The sequence below is a fragment of the Saimiri boliviensis genome, chromosome 2 (assembly GCF_048565385.1).
Source record: "Saimiri boliviensis isolate mSaiBol1 chromosome 2, mSaiBol1.pri, whole genome shotgun sequence".
Lineage (NCBI taxonomy): Eukaryota > Metazoa > Chordata > Mammalia > Primates > Cebidae > Saimiri > Saimiri boliviensis.
Genome location: NC_133450.1, coordinates 209,055,121 through 209,079,542, shown reverse-complemented (window position 1 = coordinate 209,079,542; position 24,422 = coordinate 209,055,121). Strand labels below are relative to the sequence as shown.

Below are 24,422 nucleotides of genomic sequence, written 5' to 3'. Positions count from 1 at the left end.
ACAAATGTGGCTAAGGAAATTCCAATCTCCAATGAGCATTAAAGAATGTCAACTTGTAGCAGTGTCAAAACAGATGTACTTATTTTTATTATTTCATTTGAAAGATTACCCAGAAGACTAAGTCTCTTTGGGAGTACCTTAAAGATTGACATTAACATAGAACAGAACCCAAGGAGAGAAATGTCCTACCTTCAACCCGGTATTTTAAGCAGTTGCCTCGTGGTAGTGGCACTTTCTAGATCATAGGCAAGGGCTGTATCTTGTACATTCTCTACTCCCAGAGCCTAGCCTACTGCTGAGTACACAGCAGGTCCTCAGTATTCATTTGTTGAATGCACAAAGTATGAATTTAGCTGTGACCTTGAACAACTCACCTAACCTGTTTGTCCCTGCACCAAAGCTGTCTGTGAGTTCTTGACCATCTCTAGCATGTTAGAATGTGACAGAATATTGTTTGGAGAAAACAAAAATGCACTAGCTGAACTGGAATAAGGACAAGCACTCAATCAAGAGGCTGCATTAGCCAAGGGCTGGTACAGGGAGATTGCAAGGAATAGAGAAGTTGACTTGGTAAGGGGTAGACTTAACAGAAGTTACAGAGGAAGAAGACAGATTAAGAAAGACAAGAGGTGCAAAGAGAGGGCCAGTTAGGGCAAAAACTGAAGGCAGAAAGGATTTCAGGTTGGTCATTATTATCATTATTATTTATTCACTGTTTAGAATTAGTGCTTTTATTATTTACAATAGCAAAGACATGGAATCCACCTAAATGCCTATCAATGATAGGCTGGATAAAGATAATGTGGTATATATACACCATGGAATACTATGTGGCCATAAAAAAGATGAGATCATATCCTTTGTAAGAACATGAATGGAGCTGGAGGCCATTATCCTTAGCAAAGTAGTGCAGGAGCAAAAAAAAAAGAAATACCTCTTCTTCTCACTTATAAGTGAGAGCTAAATAACAAGAACACATGGACACACAGAGGAGAAGAACAGGCCCCGGGGCCTATCACAGGGAGGAAGGTGGGAGGAGGTGGAAGATCAGGAAAAATGGTTAATGGGTATTAAGGCAGATTTAATACCTGGGTGATAAAATAATCTGCACAATGAAGCTCCATGACACAAATTTACCTATATATCAAACCTGAACATGTACTCCTAAACTTAAAATAAAAGTTTTTTAAAAAAACTATTGTTCTTTTTCAGAAAACCAAACACCGCATGCTCTCACTCATAAGTGGGTGCTGATCAATGAGAACACATGGACACAGGGAGGGGAACATCACACCCCAGGGCCTGTTGGGGGTGGAGTGGGGGGAGCTGGGGGGAGATAGCAGGGGGTGGGAGGATGGGGTGGGAGGACTGGGGAGGGATAGCATTAGGAGAAATGCCTAATGTAGATGACAGGGTGATGGATGCAGCAAACCACCATAGCATGTGTATATCTATGTAACAAACCTGCACATTCTGCACATATACCCCAGAACCTCAAGTATAATTAAAAAAAAAACAAAACAACTATTGTTCTTTTTGCTTAAACCGTGTTATGATAAAAGGAAAAACAAAAGGTGGAAAGAAGGAAAGGGAAGCAAGCAAAAGAACAAAGTTGAAATTGATCACCTCTTTAATCCCCTAGCTTGTGATGGGGGTGGGTGGGCGAATTAGGTGGCAATGTCAAGTTCAAGAGAAAGGCCCAGTTGTTGCTGTTAGTAGATCCAAGCAGACGCCTTAGCACAGGGCTCTGAACACTAGATGATGCGGCAATGTCAAGTTCAAGAGAAAGGCCCAGTTGTTGCTGTTAGTAGATCCAAGCAGACGCCTTAGCACAGGGCTCTGAACACTAGATGATGCTGACAACCAAGTTGCATGAAACGGCAATTGGTCCTAGCTGATCGATACTGAACCAGAGAGCTATTTCCCTGTACGGTCAAGGGAAAAGCAAAGTTGGGATCGCCAAACTTCAAAATGATGGTCCTCCTAAGGCCTTGTCTCCACAGCCAGGTCACTCTTCCCCAACCACAGCTGGCAGTGGAAGGAGCTGTATAGTTTTGATTAAGCATTATTATTATTAGCCACAATGAGGGCTATAATAATCAATGCTAATGTATACACCTCCCTTTCCCAAAGGCCTCTGATTAAGAGAAGTGTGATTTCATAGTCTAGAGTTAATACATTCCACATCTAGTCCCAGCATTCTAGGACACTCAGGCCAGCTACTCACCTTTCCCTAAAATGTGACCTGTTATCCGATATGCCAGACCCATTCCCCTCAATAGCCCCGATGCCTCGCTCAGGAGGATGCCAGATGCTGCCTGTCCATATCTGCTCTTCTCTGCCCAGCTGGCCCCTCTTAACAAGTAGCAACCAGTACTGGAGAAAGACAGACCTGGGTTTCAATGTGGTCTCCACCACTGATGGTGCAGCCTTGGGCAAGTTCTTTTTCTTTTTTGAGACAGAGTCTTGCTCTGTTGCCCAGGCTGGAGTGCAGTGGCACAATCTTGGTTCACTGCAACCTCTGCCTCCTGAGTTTGAGTGATTTTCCTGCCTTAGCCTCCCCAGTAGCTGGGACTATAGGTACATGCCAACATGCCTGGCTAATTGTTTGTATTTTTAGTAGAGAGGAGGTTTCACCGTGTTAGCCAGGATGGTCTCGATCTCCTCACCTCATGATCCATCAGCCTTTGCCTCCCAAAGTGCTAGGATTATAGGTGTGAGCCATCATGCAAGTTCTAAACCCTCTAAGGCTTGGTTTCTTCATCTGTGAAATGGGAATAATAGTAACACTTACCTCATAAGGCTTACTGGCCCTAATCATACAGAGTGAATTAGTTGCATCAGCCCCAAATGAAACTCTTTTTTTTTCCTCTTCCTTCTTCCCTCCCTCCTTCACTTCTATTCTCTTTCTTTTCTTTTTTTTGCAAGATTTCCAAGGTCTTAGAAAGGGCTTCACTGTCATGATTATCCACACTCTAGTTTTTCTTTCTTATCTCTACAGCAGGGCAGTTTACATAAATACAATTGGTGGGAAGAAGTCAGGAGCATAGATTAAACTCCATCCCACCCTTGGTGTTTGAGAGCCAGAAAGAGGGCCTGGGTGCAGGTTTCCCACAGACAAAGGGGGGTTGAGCTGGGGAAGGGGCTCAAGATACCTTTCAGTTGTGCAGGATAACGACACTGGAAGGAACAATTACTGCCGAAGGTGGTGCCCTCGGGACAGGAGAAGGAGGCGGCGTAGATGTGATGGTGGTCTGGGAAGCCGCAGTCCACTGGCTCACAGGCCACCTGCTTATTCCACTTGCCCTCTGTACAGGTCACTGTGACGCTGGGTCCCATCTGAAAGGCAGAGGCGTGCATAGTGAGGAGTGGCAGACCGAGCCCTAAATGTGGAGACATACCCTTCTTCAGGTGACAGCTCAGAGTCCCGTCCAGGCACCAGGAGACCAATGCTTAGTGCTTCACATTAGCTCACTTGTAATGATTTCAATACCTGCATGAATGAGATATCCCAGTTTTCATTTAAAGAGACAGAGACTGAGACCGAGAGACATTACATGATCACCCTTATGTTAACCAGCTGGAAAGAGGATGAGCTGGACGTGAGTCCAAAGGCTCTGCTCTTAACTGCTGTTTACAGAGTCTTCCAGATCACAATTTCCATTTTATTGATGAGAATCTTGAGGTTTTGAGACCTCACAGGGCAGGACGACTTCTTTCACAGACTGAAATACATTTCAATGGTAGGACGTCAAGTGTTGATTTTTGTGTCTTTTCTTAGCCTAGAGGAGTTACTAAGAACCTGTTATCGTGCTTGGCACACAGTAGGCACTCTCCATGGATACAGGAGACCTGGATGCTTTTCCTCCATGTTACCAGACCACAGGCAAGTCCCTTTCCTTACTTAAGTTCTCTCTTTGGCAAAATGAATGGATTGAACTCAAGAACTGCTCCAAGATTCACTCCCTACTCTGAGTTTTGGTGGCTCAATAGTCAAGAGAGAAAAGTACAAAGACAGAAAAAAGCCTAGGAAAAATGAAAGAGTACGTGGAGATTTTAACCAAACTACAAGATGGCGGAGCTGGTGGAGGGCAAGGCCAAGCCTCACAGCCAAGCGATGGACAATCACGGCAGCCTGGAGGCTTCCGAGGGACTGGAGTTGCCAAATGCTGATTTTTTTTTTTTTTTTTGAGACAGAGTTGCGCTCTTGTTACCCAGGCTGGAGTGCAATGGCGCGATCTCGGCTCATCGCAACCTCCGCCTCCTGGGTTCAGGCAATTCTCCTGCCTCAGCCTCCTGAATAGCTGGGATGACAGGCACGTGCCACCATGCCCAGCTAATTTTTTGTATTTTTAGTAGAGACGGGGTTTCACCATGTTGACCAGGATGGTCTCGATCTCTTGACCTCGTGATCCATCTGCCTCGGCCTCCCAAAGTGCTGGGATTACAGGCTTGAGCCACCGCGCCCGGCCAAAATGCTGATCTTTTAAAAGCAAAGGACATTTTCCCTCTTAAGCACACATCAAAGGGATGTGTGCTTGAGTGAGGTCCTTCACTGCCAAAACAGTCGAATTGTTTCTATAGGAGTTTAGGCCTGCCACATCTGACACACGGAAGTAGGTGTCTAAGACAAGGAAGTCCAGGAGTTCTGTACAAACAGGCGCTCCCAGCAACAAGGAATGTGTCTTGTGTGCCTACAGTTTGAAGGAAAAATCCATTGGCCAGCCCACGAAAAGGCTACATTTAGTGGCAGAAATCCTCAAATCCCAGGACCACGTGTGCCACTCCCCCATGCCCCACCTGAGATGTTACAGCACCACTTGGCTGAAGCAACCTTCTTCCACATCACTCCAAATCATTCACCACCACTAATCTCATGCAGGACGCATCCTGTCGTCCACGACCCCTCTGATGACTGTCCAAGGGGGTCTCCCTGCTATCATTCTTACTGCCGGACTCCAAGCTACGCCCACATGGGTATCTATAAGAGACTTTGCCAACCAGGATGTGCTCATGTCACTGCCTGCAACAGCTCCCTGTTGTCCTAAAGATAAACCCCACACTTTCTGACTAAGCTGACCGGGCCCTGCACCAGTGGATCCAGCCAGCCCTTCCAGCCTCATTGCTTGGGTAAGTATAGAAAAAGAAAACAAATCAAACAAAAACATCTGTGACACTTTCATCATCAGTGCGATTCCACATTTGTCTGTGCCCAGTGCATATATTTCTTCCTTCTCCTCAACACACACCCCTTTGCTGATCTGTCTAGTTATCTGTTTCCATGTCGCTTTTTCCAAGGTACCTCCCTTGAATCTCCCTGTGCCTCCACAACACCCTGCACTTCCCTTGATGGACAGCCTTTATCACACAGTGGAGCTGTTATTAATGAGGTGTTTGACTACCTCCACCACTAGGCACTTAGCTCTTTCAGAGGAGGGACTCGATTTATCTTAATGGCTTCTCTTTTTTTGAGATGGAGTCTTGCTCTGTCGCCAGGGTGGAGTGCATGATCTCGGCTCACCGCCTCCTGGATTTAAGTGATTCTCCTGCCTCAGCCTCCCAAGTAGCAGGAATTACAGGCACATGCCATCATGCCCAGCTAATTTTTGTGTTTTTAGTAGAGACAGGTTTTCATCATGTTGGTTAGGATGGTCTTGATCTCCTGACTTCGTCATCTGCCTGCCTTGGCCTCCCAAAGTGCTAGGATTACAGGCATGAGCCACTGCACCAAGCCAATGGCTTCTTTTTCTTTAGCACCTAGTATAGCATCCAATTTCCTGTGAACAGATGCTTTGCAGTGAATTAGTGAGTGAATGAACATCTCACTGACAGACAGCTCATCTCGTCCTAAAGCAGCCCATTCAGTTTTGTCAGAGATCTGATTGTAAGACATTCATTCCAAAATACTCAGCCCCATGGTCTTGGAGATTTGCAACCTAAACAAAAACACTGGTAAGTATTGTGTGGAACACTACTCTGCACACGATCCCATTTTCTTAGAGATTCCAGACTGCTTGCTTGGTTAATTGATTCACTCACTCATTCATTTAATCAACAAATATTTATTGAGCACCTACTATGTAGCAGCACTATTTTAAGTGCTGCTGGGTATTTAGCAGACAACATGTTCAACACCCAGTAAGCCTTCCCTGGGCGGCAGAGAGACTCTGAGCTCAGCACCTGTGCATACCTGGCTCTTGATCAGCTCATCATCCCGCCGTATCTGGAGCATGTAGCCTGTCCAGCAGCTCACAGTACACTGGGTGCTATGGTAGCGGTCGCTGCTAGAGCAATTCAGAGAAGCATTCTCCACAGCCAGCTCTGGGCAGTCAGTGTTCTCACATGCAAAGTGCACGCAGCTGGGGAGGAAAGAAAGAAGAGGGGAAGAAGGAGTCTCTTCAGAGGACAGCCACACTCCAGTTGGAAGATAAAGGCTACAAAGCCTCTTTCTCCAAGATTTCAGGGGGCTTGAGACTGAGGACAGAAAGGGATGCTGGCTGAGCTGAAGATGACTCTAGAGACAGTGATTAAAGTTTCTCATTAAGAGCACAAGTTACAGCAACAGACACACCAGAGTTCAAATCTTGCCACTTAAAAGCTTTGTATGTTATCAAGATTTAAACCTTGTGCAACCTCTGTGTTTCCATTTGTGAGAAGGGGGTCATCACGATTACAGTGAATATTTATTGTGTTTTTCTGCCAGGCACAAAGTTGAGCAAAAGCCTTTTTGTATTTTACAAGAATCATTTTGAGAATTAAATCAGAAAAAAAAAATGCATAGTAGCACTCCTGGAACATACTAAGCAGTCAATAAGAGGTAGCTGCTGTTATAAACACACCTACGCTCTATTACCTAGTTGGCAAGGTACATCACATCTCTGAGCTTCAGTATGCTCTCAAATTTGGGCAACCTCATACAGCCTCAAGACTCAACTGAGGTGATGGATGTAGAAGACTTTTATGCTGTAAAGTAACTTACAAATCATTAATGGAGTTGTCCAGAGACTATGCCTCGCACCTTGCTGCAACTCTGAATTCTTCCTTTCTGTCAGTTTGAATTCCATCCACTCTTTAGGTCCAAGCATCATGAAAACTTCTATAGAAAGCTTTCCCTTGTGTCCCTCAGCAAGCACCCTCATGGGCATTCTACCCCTCTTTCCCCAATGCCATTGCCTCATGTTTGATGTATTAAAAACTCAGTTCCTCGTTGCTGGTGGAACATACCAGATTGCAGGGCAATTTTTAAGGATGCAAATAGAAACAGCATAATATCCTCATGCTTGGATGATCATTCCCCTTGTATTATAGGTAGGCAAGCACTCAATAACATTAGTTAATATTAGCTGATTGCTTACATACATGAGCTCACTCCATCCCTACAACAACCCTATGAGCTAAGTGTTACTCATTTTACAGTTGAATAAATTGGGGACTGGCAAGATTAAGTTACTTGTTTAAGTGCCCATCTAGATGGGTGACTCCGAAGGCCTCGTTATTAACCTCGTCCCATGTTTCTGAACTAGAACGTCCATGAGGGCAGAGATAATGCCTATTTCATGTTGGTGTACTGTGCAGTGCCAAGAAAAATGCTTTGCAGATGATTCCTAAATAGCAGAAAACAAATGGTGACGGTGCCTTGCAATAACTCTTAAACACCTTACAGAGGTTGATTCTGTCTAACACTAAGAACTTCTAGGGGGCAGTTTTCTCTAACATCTGCCTCTCTGACTGTGTCTACCCCCAACACGTGGCCTACAGTATGCACAGATTTGCATTTAGAACCTCAAGGCTTTTATGTTTCTGTTTTTAATCTAGGAGACAGGGAGATATTTTGGCCAAACCAGTGTCAGAAAGGTTTGCAAGTTTTTTTTCCTCTCTCTCAGTTTCATGATACCCAACTGAGGGTTTTACTGAGACCTTATTCCTATTCTCTACCCACTACTCAAAAGTATAGTGAGAAGCAGAGTCTGGGGAGGTAGGGAGCTACAAGCCTCCAAACCATATCACAAGCCAATTTACTTTTTTAAGTACCCAGAAAAGAACGAGCATTTAATTTAGATCTCAGACTCTCACTGATGGGAGCTTTGCAATTCTCCAATACCCTCCTGAGATGCAGGGCAACTGGCATTAAGGAACACTTGTTGAGACACTCCAGTTCTCTGCCCTTTTTCTTTCTCCTGACAGCCTCAGCCTTGTACCATGTGGAGACCTCAAAGAGGCTGTAGCTGTGGAGTCAACACAAGGGCTTTGACACCAAACAATGCATCTGCTCACATTGTGTAAGCACCAGGGGAAGGAACCGCATGGTTCCAATTTAAATAGATTCACTCTGTAAGCTACTAGCTCCCAAGCTGTTCTTCTGACCTGTGCCTAACAGTCTGGGCATTCTTACTCTGCACTCCCAGAAGGTACCTGGGCTCTTATGAAGACCCAGAGGGAAAGATGACTTCCTTCTTTAAGTTGCAGAGCCATTGCAGGCGTCCCCAAACTTTCTACACAGGGGGCCAGTTCACTGTCCCTCAGACCGTTGGAGGGCCGCCACATACTGTGCTCCTCCCACTGACCACCAATGAAAGAGGTGCCCCTTCCTGAAGTGCGGCGGCGGGCCGGATAAATGGCCTCAGGGGGCCACATGCGGCCCGCGGGCTAGTTTGGGGACGCCTGCATTAAAGCATAAACAGTGCCCTCCCTGATTACTTTGTGCACATTAAAGTTCTTCATAGAAAATGAAAATCTGAAATGCTTCATTTTCTGAGGTAGAAGGAGCACAAGGCATATCAACCAGGGAAATCTGGGCTGCAGCCCCAGCTCTGCCATTTATCAGTTGTTTGACCTTGGAAATTTATGTAACATCCTGAACCTCAGTTGCCTTATCTGTAAAGTGGAAATAAAAAAATAATTTATTTATTAGGATTGTCAAGAGGGTGCAACACCATTCACTCATTCATCTATTCAACAGACCTTCCCTGGGGGCCTTACGGAGCACCGGGCATTGTTCCATACACGGGGAACATGGTGACGGAGGGGATAAACAAGATGCCTGTTATCCTGTATATTTCAGGAGAGAGGATATGTGCCAAAAAAAGTAATAAATGAGATCATTTGAGATAACGACACATGCAGTTAGGGCATTAAACCAAAGTGAAATTATAGAGAGTGACAGCTGGTGGGGAGGGGCAAGGCACTTTGCATAGAAGGATCCATGAAGAAGAGACATCTGAACTACTACCTGGATAAAATGAAGGGATAAGCCATACACAGGTTTGGGACAGAGGCAGAACCAGGCAGAGGGAAGAGCAGGTACAAAATTACAGCACAGGTCGGAGTTTGGTGTGTTTATAGACTAGAAAGGCCAATGTATGGGAAATGCTTGGAGGTCAGGCACGGTGGCTCACACCTGTAACCCCAGCACTTTAGGAGGCCGAGCTGGGAAGATCACTTGAGGTCAGGAGTTCAAGACCAGCCTGGCCACCATGGTGAAGCCCCATCTCTACTAAAAATAAAAGGAAATAGCTGCGAATGGTGGTACACACCTATAATCCCAGCTACATGGGAGGCTAAGGCATGAGAATCACTTGAACCTGGGAGGCAGGGATTGCAGGGAGACAAGATCGTACCACTGCACTTTTGGGAACTACAAAACTCCTTGAGAAGATGGGTCTCTCTACTCTGTCTCTTTTTGCTATAAAAGGAAAAATAGTCCCTGATCTCATGTGTCACCTGACCAAAAGATTTCATGGTCACATGAGTAAGGATAGCATTGAGTTTATGAAACCAGTTAGTTTTCTTAGTCGCAGGACTTCTCAATACTTTGGATAACCCATTGAGAATTTCCAGAAGGGGCCAAGGTACACACTATTTTTTAAACTCTGATAACCTTTTCTTCATGGGACATTTCTTAGGCCTTCTAGAATATGCTTCGGGGATTGAGGCATCCTGCTTGTTCAGCACATCTGTCTGCACCTGGCCCGCAGCTTGAAAACAGGAAGAAAAGGGATAAGGGAGGTGATCTGTGTTAGGCATTGGCCGCCGTGTTTCACCTACGTCACCTTATTTGCATTCTACACAGCAGCTCCTGGAGGTAGTGATATTATTCCCATTTTCAAGAACAGGAAACTGGAACTAAGAGTTTTAAATTGCTTGCCCAAGGGCACTCAGCTTGGACAGGATTCCAATGGGGATCTGCCAGTCTGTCCCCAAGTCCCTGCTCTTTTTTCTTTGCTCTCCTGTTGGTTGGAAAAGGTTGTGTGAACACACTGTCCAAAAACGATAAACATTACCCTGACTGACCCTCTCAAATCACTCTGTGACACAGCCCTGTCATTTCTGAAACACAAAAACAAAAAGCAAAACAAGGAAAACAAAGAAAAGGCTCTGCTGCTTCGTAAAAAAAAAAAAAAAAAAAAAAAAAAAAAAAAAAAAAAAAAAAAATGAGGGAAGGATTGAACAGCGGTGACGGGCAATAAATAAAAATAACGTAAGAAGGAGAAAATGAAGACACTTCTCTGAAGGAAGAAAGGTAGCTGATTTGACGGACGAGTGGGAAGGGATGCAGAAAATTCTATAGATCAAATAGGCACATCTGGGCAAAAGTGGAGGTCCCTGGGGTCCAGAGCTAATTAGATACTTCAATATCTTTTTTCTTTTCTTCTTATCTATATTTTTCATGTATTTACGTACGGACTCAAATTCCATATACAGGTAAAACATTACCTGATCCAATAGCTAATCCCCCATTGCTGTCTCCATTGTCAATAAGGATGGTCTCCAGTCATGCATGAGACAAGATATCTGGAGAGTGCTGGAACCCGGATAAAGCCAGAAGTTAGTGCTGACAAGCATTCCTCTCCTGGTTCTGTTCCTTGACTCACAGTGTAACTGCTGTGCCCTGCCACTTAGCTGCAATTATGCCATGGGGAAGCAGAGATCGTAACAGAAAGGCTGTTTATAAATTATTCTGGGCTGCTCACATGAGGATAAAAAAGACAAGTGCTCCACACCGGAAAATGGAGGGAAAACTGTTCTTGGCATCAGTTCTGCAAGACCACTTAGGAAGTGAAACTAAGAAAGAGCTACTATTCTAGGACCCCATTTTTGTACCCAGAAATATGGCAACTGGGGGAATGATCCTAACAGGTTCCTTACCTTGGATTTCTAGGAGCCAGTATTGTGGTGTGGTAAGACGGCAAGATTTTGAAGATTAAATGATGCAAGCTCAGTGGCCTGCAGAGTTCAGGCGAGTGGGGTGTGCTGAGGAGAGGGGATGTGCCTGGCCAAAGAGCAGAGTGCTTTGCTCCAGTCCAAGGTTGCCTAGTGGGATGGAGGGCCTGATGTTTTCAAAGCTTCTCATTTCTTTAAAGAGTTCCAAGAAGTATTATGTTTTTTAATATGAACTCTCCTGATATTTAAATGTTGGCAACTAATTAAAGGAGATAACTAATAAAGGCCAAAGCGACATTGTTTATGGACTAATATGGTCTGGTGAACACGAGTATTGGAACCTCTGACGAAGAGGAAAGATAACTGGATTCCTGGGAACTAGATTCCAGTGCTGGTTTTGTCCCCAACTTGGGTGACTTTAGGAGAGTAACTTCCCTTCCTTAGACCTTAGATTTCCCATCCTCCAATTAGGGCACAGAACCGGAACTCTGAGAGCCCTCCCCAGCTTCAGGCCTCATGATTTTATGAGAACAAAACAACAGAGCTCTATAATTTCAGAACCCTTTGAAATGAGAAAAATAGGCAAAAGGAGTCTTTGGCAATCTCGAGCATTGCCAAGAATACGGAGTAACTAGAACTCTGGTGGGTCACTGACGGGGCTGTGAATTGGACAATATTTTGGAGAAGGGTCAGGCAGTATTCAGTACAGTCAAAGACACACATATGCTTAGTCACAGCAGTTCCATTTGCAGTTATATTCCCCAGACTAGGGATTCCCAACCAATGTGCTGAGAGGCACTAATTCCTTTGTGGGTTGGGGAAGCAGGATGAGATTGTGGCAGTGATCTGAGAAATCTGTGGTCTCTGGCCAAGAGCAGCTTCATTCTGTGTTTCAAATCCTATCTATGAATCCCTATATCATCACCTAATGGGATATTCCACACACAGGGTCTCATCAGGGCACAGACTCTAGAAATGCTTGGCTCCAGTCTTTGGGTACCCAGACCCCCAACCAACAAACAACACTCAAAGTTTTCCCTGGCTAAAAGAGTTAATCTAGCCATGTGAAGAACTTATTTTCCTCCCAAAGCTGGCCTTCTAAAAACTATAATGAACTGTTCAGTTTCTGTTTAGAACCACAAGGGTGGATGAACGTGATATGTATGTGTGTGTGTGTGTGTGTGTGTGTGTGTGTGTGTGTGTGTGTGTGTATGTGACAGACACTGGAGCCACAATATCACCACTGTAGCTTTTCTCGTTAAAGAAGCCTGTTCACCACCCTCCACTCCACCACTATGCTCCTCTCCCCACCTTTTCTCCTTTCCACAACTTGGTGTGGAGCTGGGATTTGACTAGAATTCCACAACTGGGCTTCTCCTTTGAAACCTAATCCTGTTTTCTTGGGTCTCTGAATTTATATCGAGTACTGCAAAGAGACCAGAGATCCCTGAAGCTAGAGTGGAATACATTGCCCAAACTGATTTTGTGGTAGTGCTCCTCCCAAGGCACCACAGTAGGCATCGCACTGCTCTCAGGAGGAGAGACAGAAAATGAGGAGGAGAAAGGAGGTAGGAGAAGCAGAGAGAGAGAGAGAGAGAGAGGAGATGGAGAGGTGGTAGAAAAGGGACTGGGGAGAGAGGGAGAGATGCAGGGAGACCAGAAAAGGCTGTGGGAGGGAGGAGAAAAGGAGAGGGGAGAAACAGTACTATTCCCTACCTGGGAGCAGCTGAGAGTCAAGTGGGCTGTTTCTGCTACGACCAGCTGAAATTTGTGCTATAAAAAGTGATGCTATTTATTTTGGTGTTTTGGGAATGATGGAAAACATCCCATGGCTCTTTACAGTTGTGGCTTATTTTTCCTTTCTTCCCTCCCTTGTTTGTTTGCTTTAATGCATTTGCATGTTTGCCGAGTCCTGCTTGTTTTGCTGAATGCCTCTTTAGCTCTCCATGAACAGCTGCTGTCCTTTCCCCACTGGGGCACTCAGGAGGAGGTGCTGCAGCCCTGCAGTCTCAGCCCTCAAGACTCAGCCTGTCCTAACCTGATCCAAGCTCAGGAACAAGTCAGCCAAAGACCTCAGAGCTGCAACTCCATCCCCTCACTCGGAGTTCCACTGAACAAATGCTCACATGGGTCCAGTTCTGAAAATTCCTCTGCTACTCATGCCTTGCTGTGGTGGGCAGAGCATGGCTTTCAGGGACAGACAAAGCAGGATTTTACCTCTTACTGCCTGGATGGTCATGACTCACTCTGTTTCTCTGAGGTATACCTCCCAGAAAAGGTGCAATAATAAAACAAGACAATGTTCCTATCTGTTGGGGATCCACAAGTGTTTGTACCTTACTGTCCTCTCTCATCTTTCCCAGCTCTTAGGAATCACAGACTGTTAAAATTGGAAAGAACCACGGAGAATCCATGCAAACCACTATCATCATTTTAAAGATGGGGAAACTGAGGCCAGAGAAGGGGATGACTAATCCGAGGTTACATAATTAGTCAGATACAGGTCAGCACTTTCCCCACTTTCAGTGTTCCTCCTACAACCAAAGAACTAACAAATGCATATTGATCGATATGTTTTAGAGGTAAAATATCGGCTACTATTTACGTAGGGCCCCGGTGCCATGCATCGAGAATTCAAACAAGTCAGTCCTGTCCTCGGTCAACGTATGTTTGATCAGGATGGCTGAATAAGAATGGGGACGTCTTGTGGAAACGATCTGATGGATTTTCATTGACATAATTTCCCCAGGCTCTGAGAATTAACTTATTTTTATAGGGTCTGGAGAACAAGGGATAAAAACATCCTTTTAGAGTGAAATATGACAACGAGTTATATTTAAGACACTCTTGCCTCCGAAAGATTGCGACAGACTTTGCACAACAGAAGCTAGAGACAGTAGGTGCTAAACAATGTGGATTTTGCAACCACCTTTTGTGTCCTCTGTGGTAACAGGGGCGTGGGAAAGGCTGGTGTCCCCCTCTTCCCTTTTCTTTTCTTGCCCCCCAGGTATGAATCGACTTCCAGAGAGCCTCACTCTTGGGGAGCCTACAGAAATCACAACTCTCTCTCCTTCTGGATCTCATTAAACAAATCTGAGAGACGCTGTGCAACTCTGCACAAGTTCTCTCCTTTCTGGGCCCTGTGATTCTACGTGGGAACACAGAAGTTTGGACATGTCTGATGCATGAGATAATCTCTGAAGCTTTTTCCAGCTCTAACTTTCAGAACTCTACACAAAATTCTGTGCAGAGAAGCAGCAGCATCATCCTCAAAAGAAGGTCATAAATATTCTCTTTTAATATGTTATATTTGCATAATGACTAACAGTTTTCATCTGCGGCACAACATTTAACCCTCACCACCACCCTGTGGAGTAGATTTTATCTGTTATTCCAAAATGGAAAACTATGACTCAGAAAACTGAAGTGACTTGACCAAGAACTCACATTTAAGAAGTGGTAATGTGGAGGTTCAAACCCAAGTAAGAGTATTCCCAAAGCTTGTATTCTTTTGGGGAAACTCCACTCCCTTGTAGCTCCAAACGGGGTGTATTAGCAGATGCCAGCTCAAAAGCACTGAGGGAGTGATATCACGCAGTCAAAAGACAGGCTCTTAGGAGGTCATAGGAGCTAGGCTTGTGGAAGACAGAGAGATTTCACCTATGCCTGATGCACATGGTGAACCAGGGTGATATAAATACCAGTCTCTATCCCCCTTGGTTAGGAGGGTTATGCCTCCCACCTGTGCCACCTAGGAAGCAGAATATTGCAGTATTTCAGAGATAAGGGAGAGCTAAACCTCTTTTTGTTCCGATGAGGACACTGAGGCTCAGAGAAGGAAACTGATGTTTCCAGGGTCACCCTGCAAGCTATTGTCAATTCTGCCACTACAAGCCAGGTGAGGAAGTTCTTTATTCACCACACAACCCTGTTTCCCTCAATTGCCCCAGGAATTCAGAGATGCATGGGCCTCTCAAGCCCAAAGGCAGAGCCGGCCAGAGGCCAGAGGATGGTTGGAGACAGGAGAAATGCACAGACTTTTTATAGCCACACACATGGCTACCCAGCTTCAAAATCACACTGTCTCCACTTGGTTACAAACGGCCTGGGACAAGTAGGCCGTGGGTCCCTTACCTCTGCTCGGCAGGGCTGTAGGTCTCCCCTCTCTCGCAGCTGCTCAGGGTTACAGGGTCAAAGTTGTCGAAGGAGCGGAGGGCCACCCCTGAGATGGCGACCAGGGGCGAACTGAAGCTCACATGGACCGCCTGGCTGTGGTAGAAGGGCTGGCTGAGGTCATGGACCACGGGGATAATCAGGGGATTGTTCCTGCAGCTCAGGACATGGAGGCCTGTCAAGGGAGACAGAGGGGCCGAGGGGCCAGGCTCATTACTCAAGTCCAATCACGCCCTCCCCAACAGGCCCTTCCCAAAGCCCCCAGACCCTTTCATGTCACCGCACAAAAGCACCATTGGGCGGTGGGTGAGGATTCTGAGTCTGATGGAAAGTTTCTTTGTCTGCCTTTTTTTCTTGGTTCCAAATCTTTCCAATGCCCCTGCCTCCCTGCCCCCTAAGCTGCCCCTTCACCTACTGCCCAAAGTCCCTCTCCCTCCCCTAGATGGCCACCCCTCAGCCAAGCAACCCAGGCTCTTGCCTCCCTTCCACATTGCTGTAGGGCTGCTCATTGGTCTGAGTTGCTGGGTTTCAGGCTGCCTGCCTGGTCAGTTGGAAAAGTGACAGAAATAATTCATAGCAACAGGCACTTCCCAGGATAAAAAGCCCACTCTCCTAAGTCATCTGTGAACCTGAAAGCAGCCCTGAGGGGGAAGGGCCTCTTGCTTAGTCTGCAGAGGAGGCTGAGGATCGTGGGCAGGGGCAGCTTTCCATAGGAGCACGGCCCAGGCATGACTCAAACTCTTAAGGAGAATCCAAGCTTGCCTCACTCAAGAGTCCTCAGTTTTTTCTAATGCAGGCAGCAGGTTTCTATTCTCCAAGAAGGAAGAGGGAGGGCCAGGGAGAAAAGATACACCAAGGGACAAAAGGAAAGAAAGGCCGTGGCCGGATGGAGTTGGCAAAACGGAAGCTGGCTTCGGCGCTGCGTGGAGCTGAGTTTAAATGCTGATGTAGCCTCTTCCTAATAATCGTACTCCAGATAGCCCCTAAAACTCAGTTTTCACATCCAAAAAATGGTATAAACCTAACTGGGTCCTGGCAGGCTTGCTCTGTAAGGAGAAGTCTTCCTTGCTGTGTAAGGAAGCCTGAAGCAGATGCCCTTCTCAGTTCCAGAGGCGAAGATGCCGCAGAATGCTGCGATACTGTGGACTGGGAAAGATGGTGATGGGGCAGGGGGTGAAGGGGAAAAACAGAAGAGCCCCAGGCATCAGTAGCAGGATCCAAAGACGGTCTGTGGAACCAGACTTTTCCCCACTCTGCTAAAAAAAAACCTCTCCTCAGAGCCCTGGGTTATGTCACAACTACAAAACTACTTGTTTCTCACTTAGGGAAATTTCCTAGGAATCCTGCTAAGTCCAGAGGGGTGTCCTTACTCTTCCTTATTCATACATTTCCCGCGCCTTAAAAACTAACTCAGTAAATAAGCATAACAACAAAACAAGAAAACCTTCCCTGTTTCCTTGGCTTTTTTCTGACCCTGAAATGACCCCTTGCCTGCTTGCTCATAAAGGTCTTTGAAAAGCACTCTCTGCAGGATGGTGTGGGCATGGCTTTAAAGTCCAGGCTTCAGTACTGGCCAAGAATTCCAAATGCTTGGAGTAGCCAGTCTGCCCAGAGCTCTCCAGGGTAGACTGGAAATGGGCAGGTGTCATAGGAAATTCTTAGCGACAACAGGAATGTCTTAGGGTCTGATTTTGTGCTAGGCATGGTTCCAACAGTGTCAAATAATAGCGCACTCCAATTCAAAGGTGGGTATCATTGTCCTTGCTGTGTAGGTGAAGCAAACGAGGCTCTAAGTGACATGCTGTGAGGACAGGAAGCTTGCTCACCTTCTCACGGTGACTGAGTGGTGGGACAGGATTCAAACCTCAGCCGTCAGCTCAGGAGTCAGGCCCTCTCCTCTGAACCGCGGTGCATGTGGGTATGCAAAGGAGTGTCGTACAAGTGACAAGTCCAGCCCTTGTTCTCCCCCTTGGCCCTGCACTCAGGCACTTGGTAGAACCTGACCGACGCCTCAAGTCCCTCCTTATTCCTACAACGTTTCTATTCCTATTCCCACTGGGAACTTCTCCAGAGGTTGTAACTGGTGATACAGTCCCCACCTGGGGTGGAGGGTTGTGAATGCTCCAAGTTATAGGGTAAAAAGCAATAGGCTATGATACTGACAACCTAAGTAGTAATTCTTGACCTACCATGTGACCTGGGGTCTCTCGGTGCCTCTCTTTGGGTGTCAGGTGCTGACACGTACAACGGGGAAATGGCTTTTACTCAGTATCGCTCCTTCTTAGGGTCTTTGGGGAATGATACGGGATGCCTGAGGTTAAAGGTGGCTGGCAGAAGGGAGTGCTTGGCCATTGGCCCCTTATCCCTGTCTCTGCCAGATCTAGATTTCTCTGGATATAAAACCACATCTTGATTTGAGGGCAACCGGAATGCCAAATAGAAAAGAGGCAAGAAAAGGGATAAAGGAAGGAAGAGCTCATTCTAAGCTGATCCTCACAACTAGTTATGGGGCAGAGGTGGAAGCAAGTACCGAGAGCAAGCCAAACCCAAGAGGGCATGCTTACCTAGATCGTGGCTCTGATCTTTGGTATCAAGCAGCTGCACACTGATGGTCTCCTGCCTTTGGTCCCCATAATATGTCCCATCTGTCACCAGGTGGACAATGACAGCCGCGGCAACCATTGGCTGAGAAAAGTATGCCTGAAATTGAGAAGACATAGGAGGGTCAGATGTGCCCTCAGTCACGTGGTGGGGAGGCAGCCACACTGGAATGTACTTGTGGAGAAATTTCCTTTTTAAGAACTGGACTACTACTCGTCAGGGCTTCAAGATTGGAAAGAAGAAGCAATGAAACTGAACAGTGAAGAGCGCAGGCTTTGAGATTAGAAACCCAATTTCAATCTTTGCTCTGCTCCTACTTAGCTGTGTGATATTGAGTGAATGGCTGGGCCACTCTGGGTCTAAGTTCCATCATTTCTAAATGCTGGATTAAAAACAAACAAACAAACAAACAAAAAAACCAGGCCAGGCGCAGTGGCTCAAGCCTGTAATCCCAGCACTCTGAGAGGCCAAGGCAGGCAGATCACGAGGTCAGGAGATCGAGACCATCCTGGCTAACATGGCAAAACCCCATCTCTACTAAAAATACAAAAAATTAGCTAGGCATAGTGGCACATGCCTGTAGTCCCTACTACTCGGGAAGCTAAGGCAGGAAAGTCACTTGAACCCGGGAGGCGGAGGTTGCAGTGAGCCAAGATCGTGCCACTGCACTCTAGCCTGGGCAACAGGGCAAGACTCTGTCTCAAAAAAATAAAAAGACAAAACAAAAAACCAGGTATATCACAGGATTGCTGTGAGGTTCCAGTAAGATAATGAGAGCAAAATGTGTAGCAAAGGTCCTGGTGCACACTAAAACCCACACAAAAAAAAAAAATGGTATGCATGATTGTCTGTCACTTCTCCATGTCAGTCTCTGCACTCAGCATTGAGGAGAGAAAGCTAAATAAGAAATGGCCGGCCGGGCATGGTGGCTCAAGCCTGTAATCCCAGCACTTTGGGAGGCCGAGGCGGGTGGATCACGAGGTCAAGAGATCGAGACCATCCTGGTCAACATGGTGAAACCCTGTCTCTACTAAAAATACAAAAAAATTAGCTGGGCATGGCGGCACGTGCCTGTAATCCCAGCTACTCAGGAGGCTGAGGCAGGAGAATTGCCTGAACCCAGGAGACGGAGGTTGCGGTGAGCCGAGATCGCGCCATTGCACTCCAGCCTGGGTAACAAGAGCGAAACTCCGTCTCAAAAAAAAAAAAAAAAAAAAAAAAAAAAAAAAAAAAAAAGAAATGGCCTTTGCATTTTGGGGAATTCAAAGTAGGTCAGTGACATGTAAACCAAAATGCAATAATATCCACAATGCTTAGCCAGAAAGAAAGACCGCAGACAGCTCTGTACGACCATGTAGTGCCATCCAACAAGCAACCTCACATGTGCAGGACAAGAAGGAAGATAATGGTCACATCTTCCTCTGGTGATCAGTAAAGGGTTCACAAAGGAAAAGATCATTTTAAAAGATCTTGAACAATGAATAGGAGGTTCCAGACAGACAAGATACATCCAAACTCTTTGCTAAAACAAGAGCTCAGTGGGGGCATTCCATGAGCAATTAGGATTCCATTTCAGGAAGCATCACACTGCTAAGTGTTTTGTTTCCTGTTCTTACAATTAACACCCTCAGCAGGTAGACAACCCATCTTCAGAAAGGGTCATGGGAGTCAGTGTTTTCTGTGGCTCACTGCCTGAGATTCCAAAGCTCTCAGAGATTCAGCTTACCTGGAGCCAAAAAGTGTTCGGAGCCAGTTGGGAATACAGGTAGCTGATGGTGCAAGGGTACCAGGCATGCTGGGAAATGCCTTCACTGAGATCTATCACCTTGGTTCGACACACCTGGAAAAAGATAGACCAAAAAAAAAAAAACCATGTTTTAGAGAGTATCAAAAGTTCAACTTAATTCAATTTTACAAACCTGTATTGTTCACCTATTTTGCTCTTGGCACCACAGGGAAAAACAGGGAGGAAAAGACCAGAATCTGGTTCAGAAGCTCACATTCTAATGTAGAAGAGGTAATCCTCGATGCTGTTAAGGATATAATAGATAACGTACTTTGATGGTAGAGATGACAGAGATATTCTCTAGAGACACATCATGGAGGAGTTGATACTTGAATTGGGCCTGGAAGAGCAGCACAGTGATAAGAGGAAGGGCATTGCAGGCAGAGGGAACAGAAGCCAGGCTCAGAGGAAAGCAGAAACCCAGAATGCTGAGGTTGTGATAAAATGCCTGTTACTACTAAGACTTAGGGACAGTGGCAGAAAAGGTGGGTGGAGGAATTAGATCTCATAGAATCTTGAATGTCAAGCAGACGATTTTAGAACAAATCTGTAAATTGTGCTCCGAGTGGTATTACAACAGAGAAAAGACTGTGAAAACATTAGCATTTGCTTCCCCATCAACAAAGAAAATCAGTTCCAAAACTTTAAACACACATACACACTCCTACACACACACACAAATTCATTCTCAATGACAGATAATACCAAATAGTACTAAAAGAAAGAGGAAACATATATAGACAAGCAGAATTCTTCAAACTGAGGAGTCTTGCATATTCAATGTCATTTCATTTATTGGTTCATTCATTCATTTGAATGGCATTTATTGAGTAACTATGGCTTGTCAAACACTCTGGGACAAAATGGTAGAATAGACATGCTGAAGAGCTTAGAGCAGGCAATTTGTGCAGACGTTAGTCAAGTAATTACAAATGCATATATAAACACAAACAGCGCAATAAGGGAATAGAAACAGCTGAGCAGTCCTCGAAATTCGTGAGACCTTTGGTAGAAGAGCATCCCAAATTGGTTCTTCTCCTCTGCTCTCTAATGTGGCTCCTCTCAAAACCTCCCTGTGAATTTGGGCCTGTCATTTCATATCTTCTCAGTGCATTCTACTCATCTGAAAAGTACGGCTGACCTGGAGAGCTCTGAGGCTCTCATATGCTATTGAAAAAAAGTGATATATCCTCAACAATATTAAACAAACATAAACACCTAAAACAAGCAAAAACAAAAGAAAAAATGGATATACAAGGATTAAGAATATCCATTTCTGCAGTAAGTATAGTAGGAAAAGATTGGAAATAGTCCCTATGTTCTCCTGTTGGAGGAGAAATGTATAAAATAGCAAATAGTCACATGATAGAATTCTATATGGCAAAGGAACAGTAAGAAAAATGAACTGTATTCATATACAAGGACAATATAAAAATATTTTAATGCTTGGCTCAGTATGGTCCCTAGCCAAATGAAAAGGAAGCCCTAATGGTGAGTTCATAGACATCAACATGGAGAGATCGCAAAGCATAAGACTGAGTGGAAAAAAAGAAACAAGGTACAAATGGTTAAGTACATTATGATGTCATTTATAAAAATAACACAAAGCAAAACTATATATTGCCCAGCGGTTCATGTGAATTAAAAATAGAGTAGAGAAGCATACATCAAATTCAGGGTGGTAGTTACCTCTGTGTATCAAGGAAGGGGAATGACACTGTGAGTCAGGATTTAAAAAAAGGGACCTCAGTCTTATTTGTGGTGTGTTATTTTTCTTATAGAAAGAGACATGAAGCAAATATGACAAAACGTATAGTTGTCAATTGCAAGTAGTGCATACACCTGTTATACATAGGTGTTTTTGATTTACATCATCTTATACAATTTTATAAATTTTTTAAAAAATCCAGATTGTTAGCTTAGAAAGCCACTGCAAATAGCTATAAAGCCATCAACATCAGTTTTCTTAACAACGTGTTCAGAACAGTGGGCTCCAATGAACTGGACCAGGTCTGAATTTTCTATGACAGCCCATCCTTCTTACTCCTGACATCATCTTGCTAAGAACTCCACCTATATTCTATGCAATATTCCATCCTGGAAACCGCATCTATGAATTTGTCCAAATTCAAATGACTCTCTTTCCATGACTTCTTGCAATAGTTCTGGCTTCGAGGAGCTCTTGGAAAATGCCAAATTTCAATTCTCTTTAAAATAATGAGCCATGAATCAAAGCATGTGGTTACATTGTGATTGGCAGTTGCAAGCATTAATACTTTTATTTTTAAATAAACCTGTTGTTGAGGTAATGTCATATTTATAGTAAAGTTGCAAAGATAATACAGATTATTTTATATACCCTTCACTCGGTCTCTCTTCCTGTTAACATCTTCATCAATTCATTCTGGAAACTTCCAACAGAGGAAGACAAGAAGCTTTGGAGAATTACATAATGTCACTCAGGAAGCTGTACAGTGGTGAGCTGGCTTTGGATTAAGGAAACCTGGTTCTAGTCCATGCTCACTCAAAATGTGGTATGCAATTGTGAACAAGTTATCTTGCCTTTTGGCCCTCAGTTTACCTTGCACATCTGAATGCTGGGTTAGACAACAAGTTTTCATGTTTTCCATGGATTCTTGGGATTCCAAGGAGAATTTGGCCAGGGGTTCAGATGTAGAGAAGATCTGCTTAGTTTCCACTTTACTATTTCAAACAGAGCATCTCCACTCACCTGTTTTACATATCAAGCTGCCTTTTTTAAAAAAATAATATTTCATTTAAGAAAAGAGTTTCATTGCTTTGAAAACATCAGTAAGTATTGAAATGTGTTAGCTGCCAAAGTTCCCCTCACCCCGGCCCTAGGAACTGATGGGTTCTGAGAGCACAATATTAATTATCTGAATATCACTGGTAACTTTTTGAGAATAAACATGCCATGAATTGACCATCCCATTGCTAGGAATTAAGGGATGGCTCCAGTTATTCAAATCTCCAGGGGCCTCACACTTAAATGTGCTGGAAGACCTTTTTAAGTTTATTTATTTTTCTCAAAAACAACTGGGACCGAGTTCAGGCAGATCTGCCAGTGGTTGCTGTTACACTTTACAACAGTGCAAGACTTTGCATAAACTATCTACGGAATTTGAAATCCAGGTCAGCAATTCAACATGTATCATTTTGGAATTCTTTCCCTTTGTGTTCTTAGCTGCCTGTCTCCCAGCAGAGCTTGGTGAAGGACATCTCTGAAGGCTGGATTGGCGGTCTTCTGTCTGCATCTGAAGCATTTATGGCTAGAGGAGTCTCTGACATAAACAAAGCCCTCTTATTGCTTAAATACTATTTCCTCTGAGCTTGTCAGTTCTATTAGCACTAGACAGGGTTTTAGAAGAACATACTATTATTTTCTTCTTCTGTTTTCCTATTTTGTTTTGTGTTTGTTTCAAGTTGGCTGCACTCCTGACCAAGGACAGTCAAAGCAGATCAGAGAAGAATGAACAAATCCAGCTGGACCTTTGCCCAAAGCCCTAGTCGATCTGAAAATCATCTATGTTCCTGCGGAAGTAGAGGGAGGCTAGAGAGGAAGAGAGAGGCAAATCCTCACAAGCCTCCTGCTTTCATAGACGTTGTGTGAATCTGCTCATTCGGCAGCCTAACTGGCTTGTGGCATGCCAGGCTTCAGAGAACTGAAAACAAAAGAGCCTTGCCCATCACACAATGTTGGTCACTAAGGATACAAGTATGAACCCCAAGGTGACTGATTTTATGGGGATGCTCTGTTTTCATCGACTTGTGTTTTGTTTTGTTTTTTTTTTCTACCTTCCAAAAAGGCAAATCTAACTCCACAAAGCCCTGCTGAGCAATGTGGACTTTACCAAACGTTTTGGAAGTAGACATGCAGGACAGTTCCATCACATGTTCCATGGGCCTCTTTAGCTCTCCCTACCATCACTCCAAAGCTCCGCTTCACTCATCATCTCCCCTCCTCCAGTTCCTTCAGTGACACTGGCTCCAGTGACATTCCCAATCTTTCTCAACCTTTTCCCCCTTCCCAACATGCACATTTCTTTTACCCCATGCAGAGCCATACTGTTCTCCCTCTATCCCCAACTCCTGCATCACAAATCCTTCCAGTGATGCCGAGGCTCTTCCCAGCCTTCCAGTCCAGGCGTCCCCAAACTTTTTACACAGGGGGCCAGTTCACTGTCCCTCAGACCACTGGAGGGCCGCCACATACTGTGCTCCTCTCACTGACCACCATTGAAAGAGGTGCCCCTTCCTGAAGTGCGGCGGGGGGCCAGATAAATGGCCTCAGGGGGCCGCATGCGGCCCACGGGCCGTAGTTTGGGGACGCCTGTTCCAGCCCAATAGATGAATACTTCCACTTCCCCCTATCTGCCACGCTGGTATGAACAAGGCCTGCTGCCTCCTTTCACATTGCTCCCTGTATTGTGGAACACATCAAGAGTGCTCTAGAAACACTGGTGGCCTCTAGGCTTTGGGTTTCCCTAGAGAAGCTAAAAAGGACATAAGGAGAGATTCCACGGAGCTGAAATCTGTTTTTCCCTTCTGCCCAGTCCCATGTTTATTGCAGTATTATTCATGACAGACAAGATGTGGCAACAACCTACATATCCATCAACAGAAGAATGGATAAAGAAAATGGAATATTATTTGGCCTTAAAAAAGGAAATTCGCCAATCTG

The 24,422-nt window shown here is 44.9% G+C and overlaps 1 protein-coding gene across 2 annotated transcripts in view; it reads right to left on the bottom strand.

Moving 5' to 3' along the window:
- PAPPA (pappalysin 1) overlaps positions 1-24,422 on the bottom strand; it is a 249,771-nt gene that overhangs the window by 47,706 nt on the left and 177,643 nt on the right. For both annotated transcript variants that reach the window (XM_039475070.2, XM_074395239.1), the window contains exons 11-15: positions 19,661-19,774; positions 17,898-18,033; positions 15,295-15,508; positions 6,191-6,359; positions 3,156-3,339 (exon numbers count right to left, since the gene is read on the bottom strand). In XM_039475070.2, the coding sequence (XP_039331004.1) occupies positions 3,156-3,339; positions 6,191-6,359; positions 15,295-15,508; positions 17,898-18,033; positions 19,661-19,774 (817 nt within the window). The remainder of the gene's footprint in view (positions 1-3,155; positions 3,340-6,190; positions 6,360-15,294; positions 15,509-17,897; positions 18,034-19,660; positions 19,775-24,422) is intronic.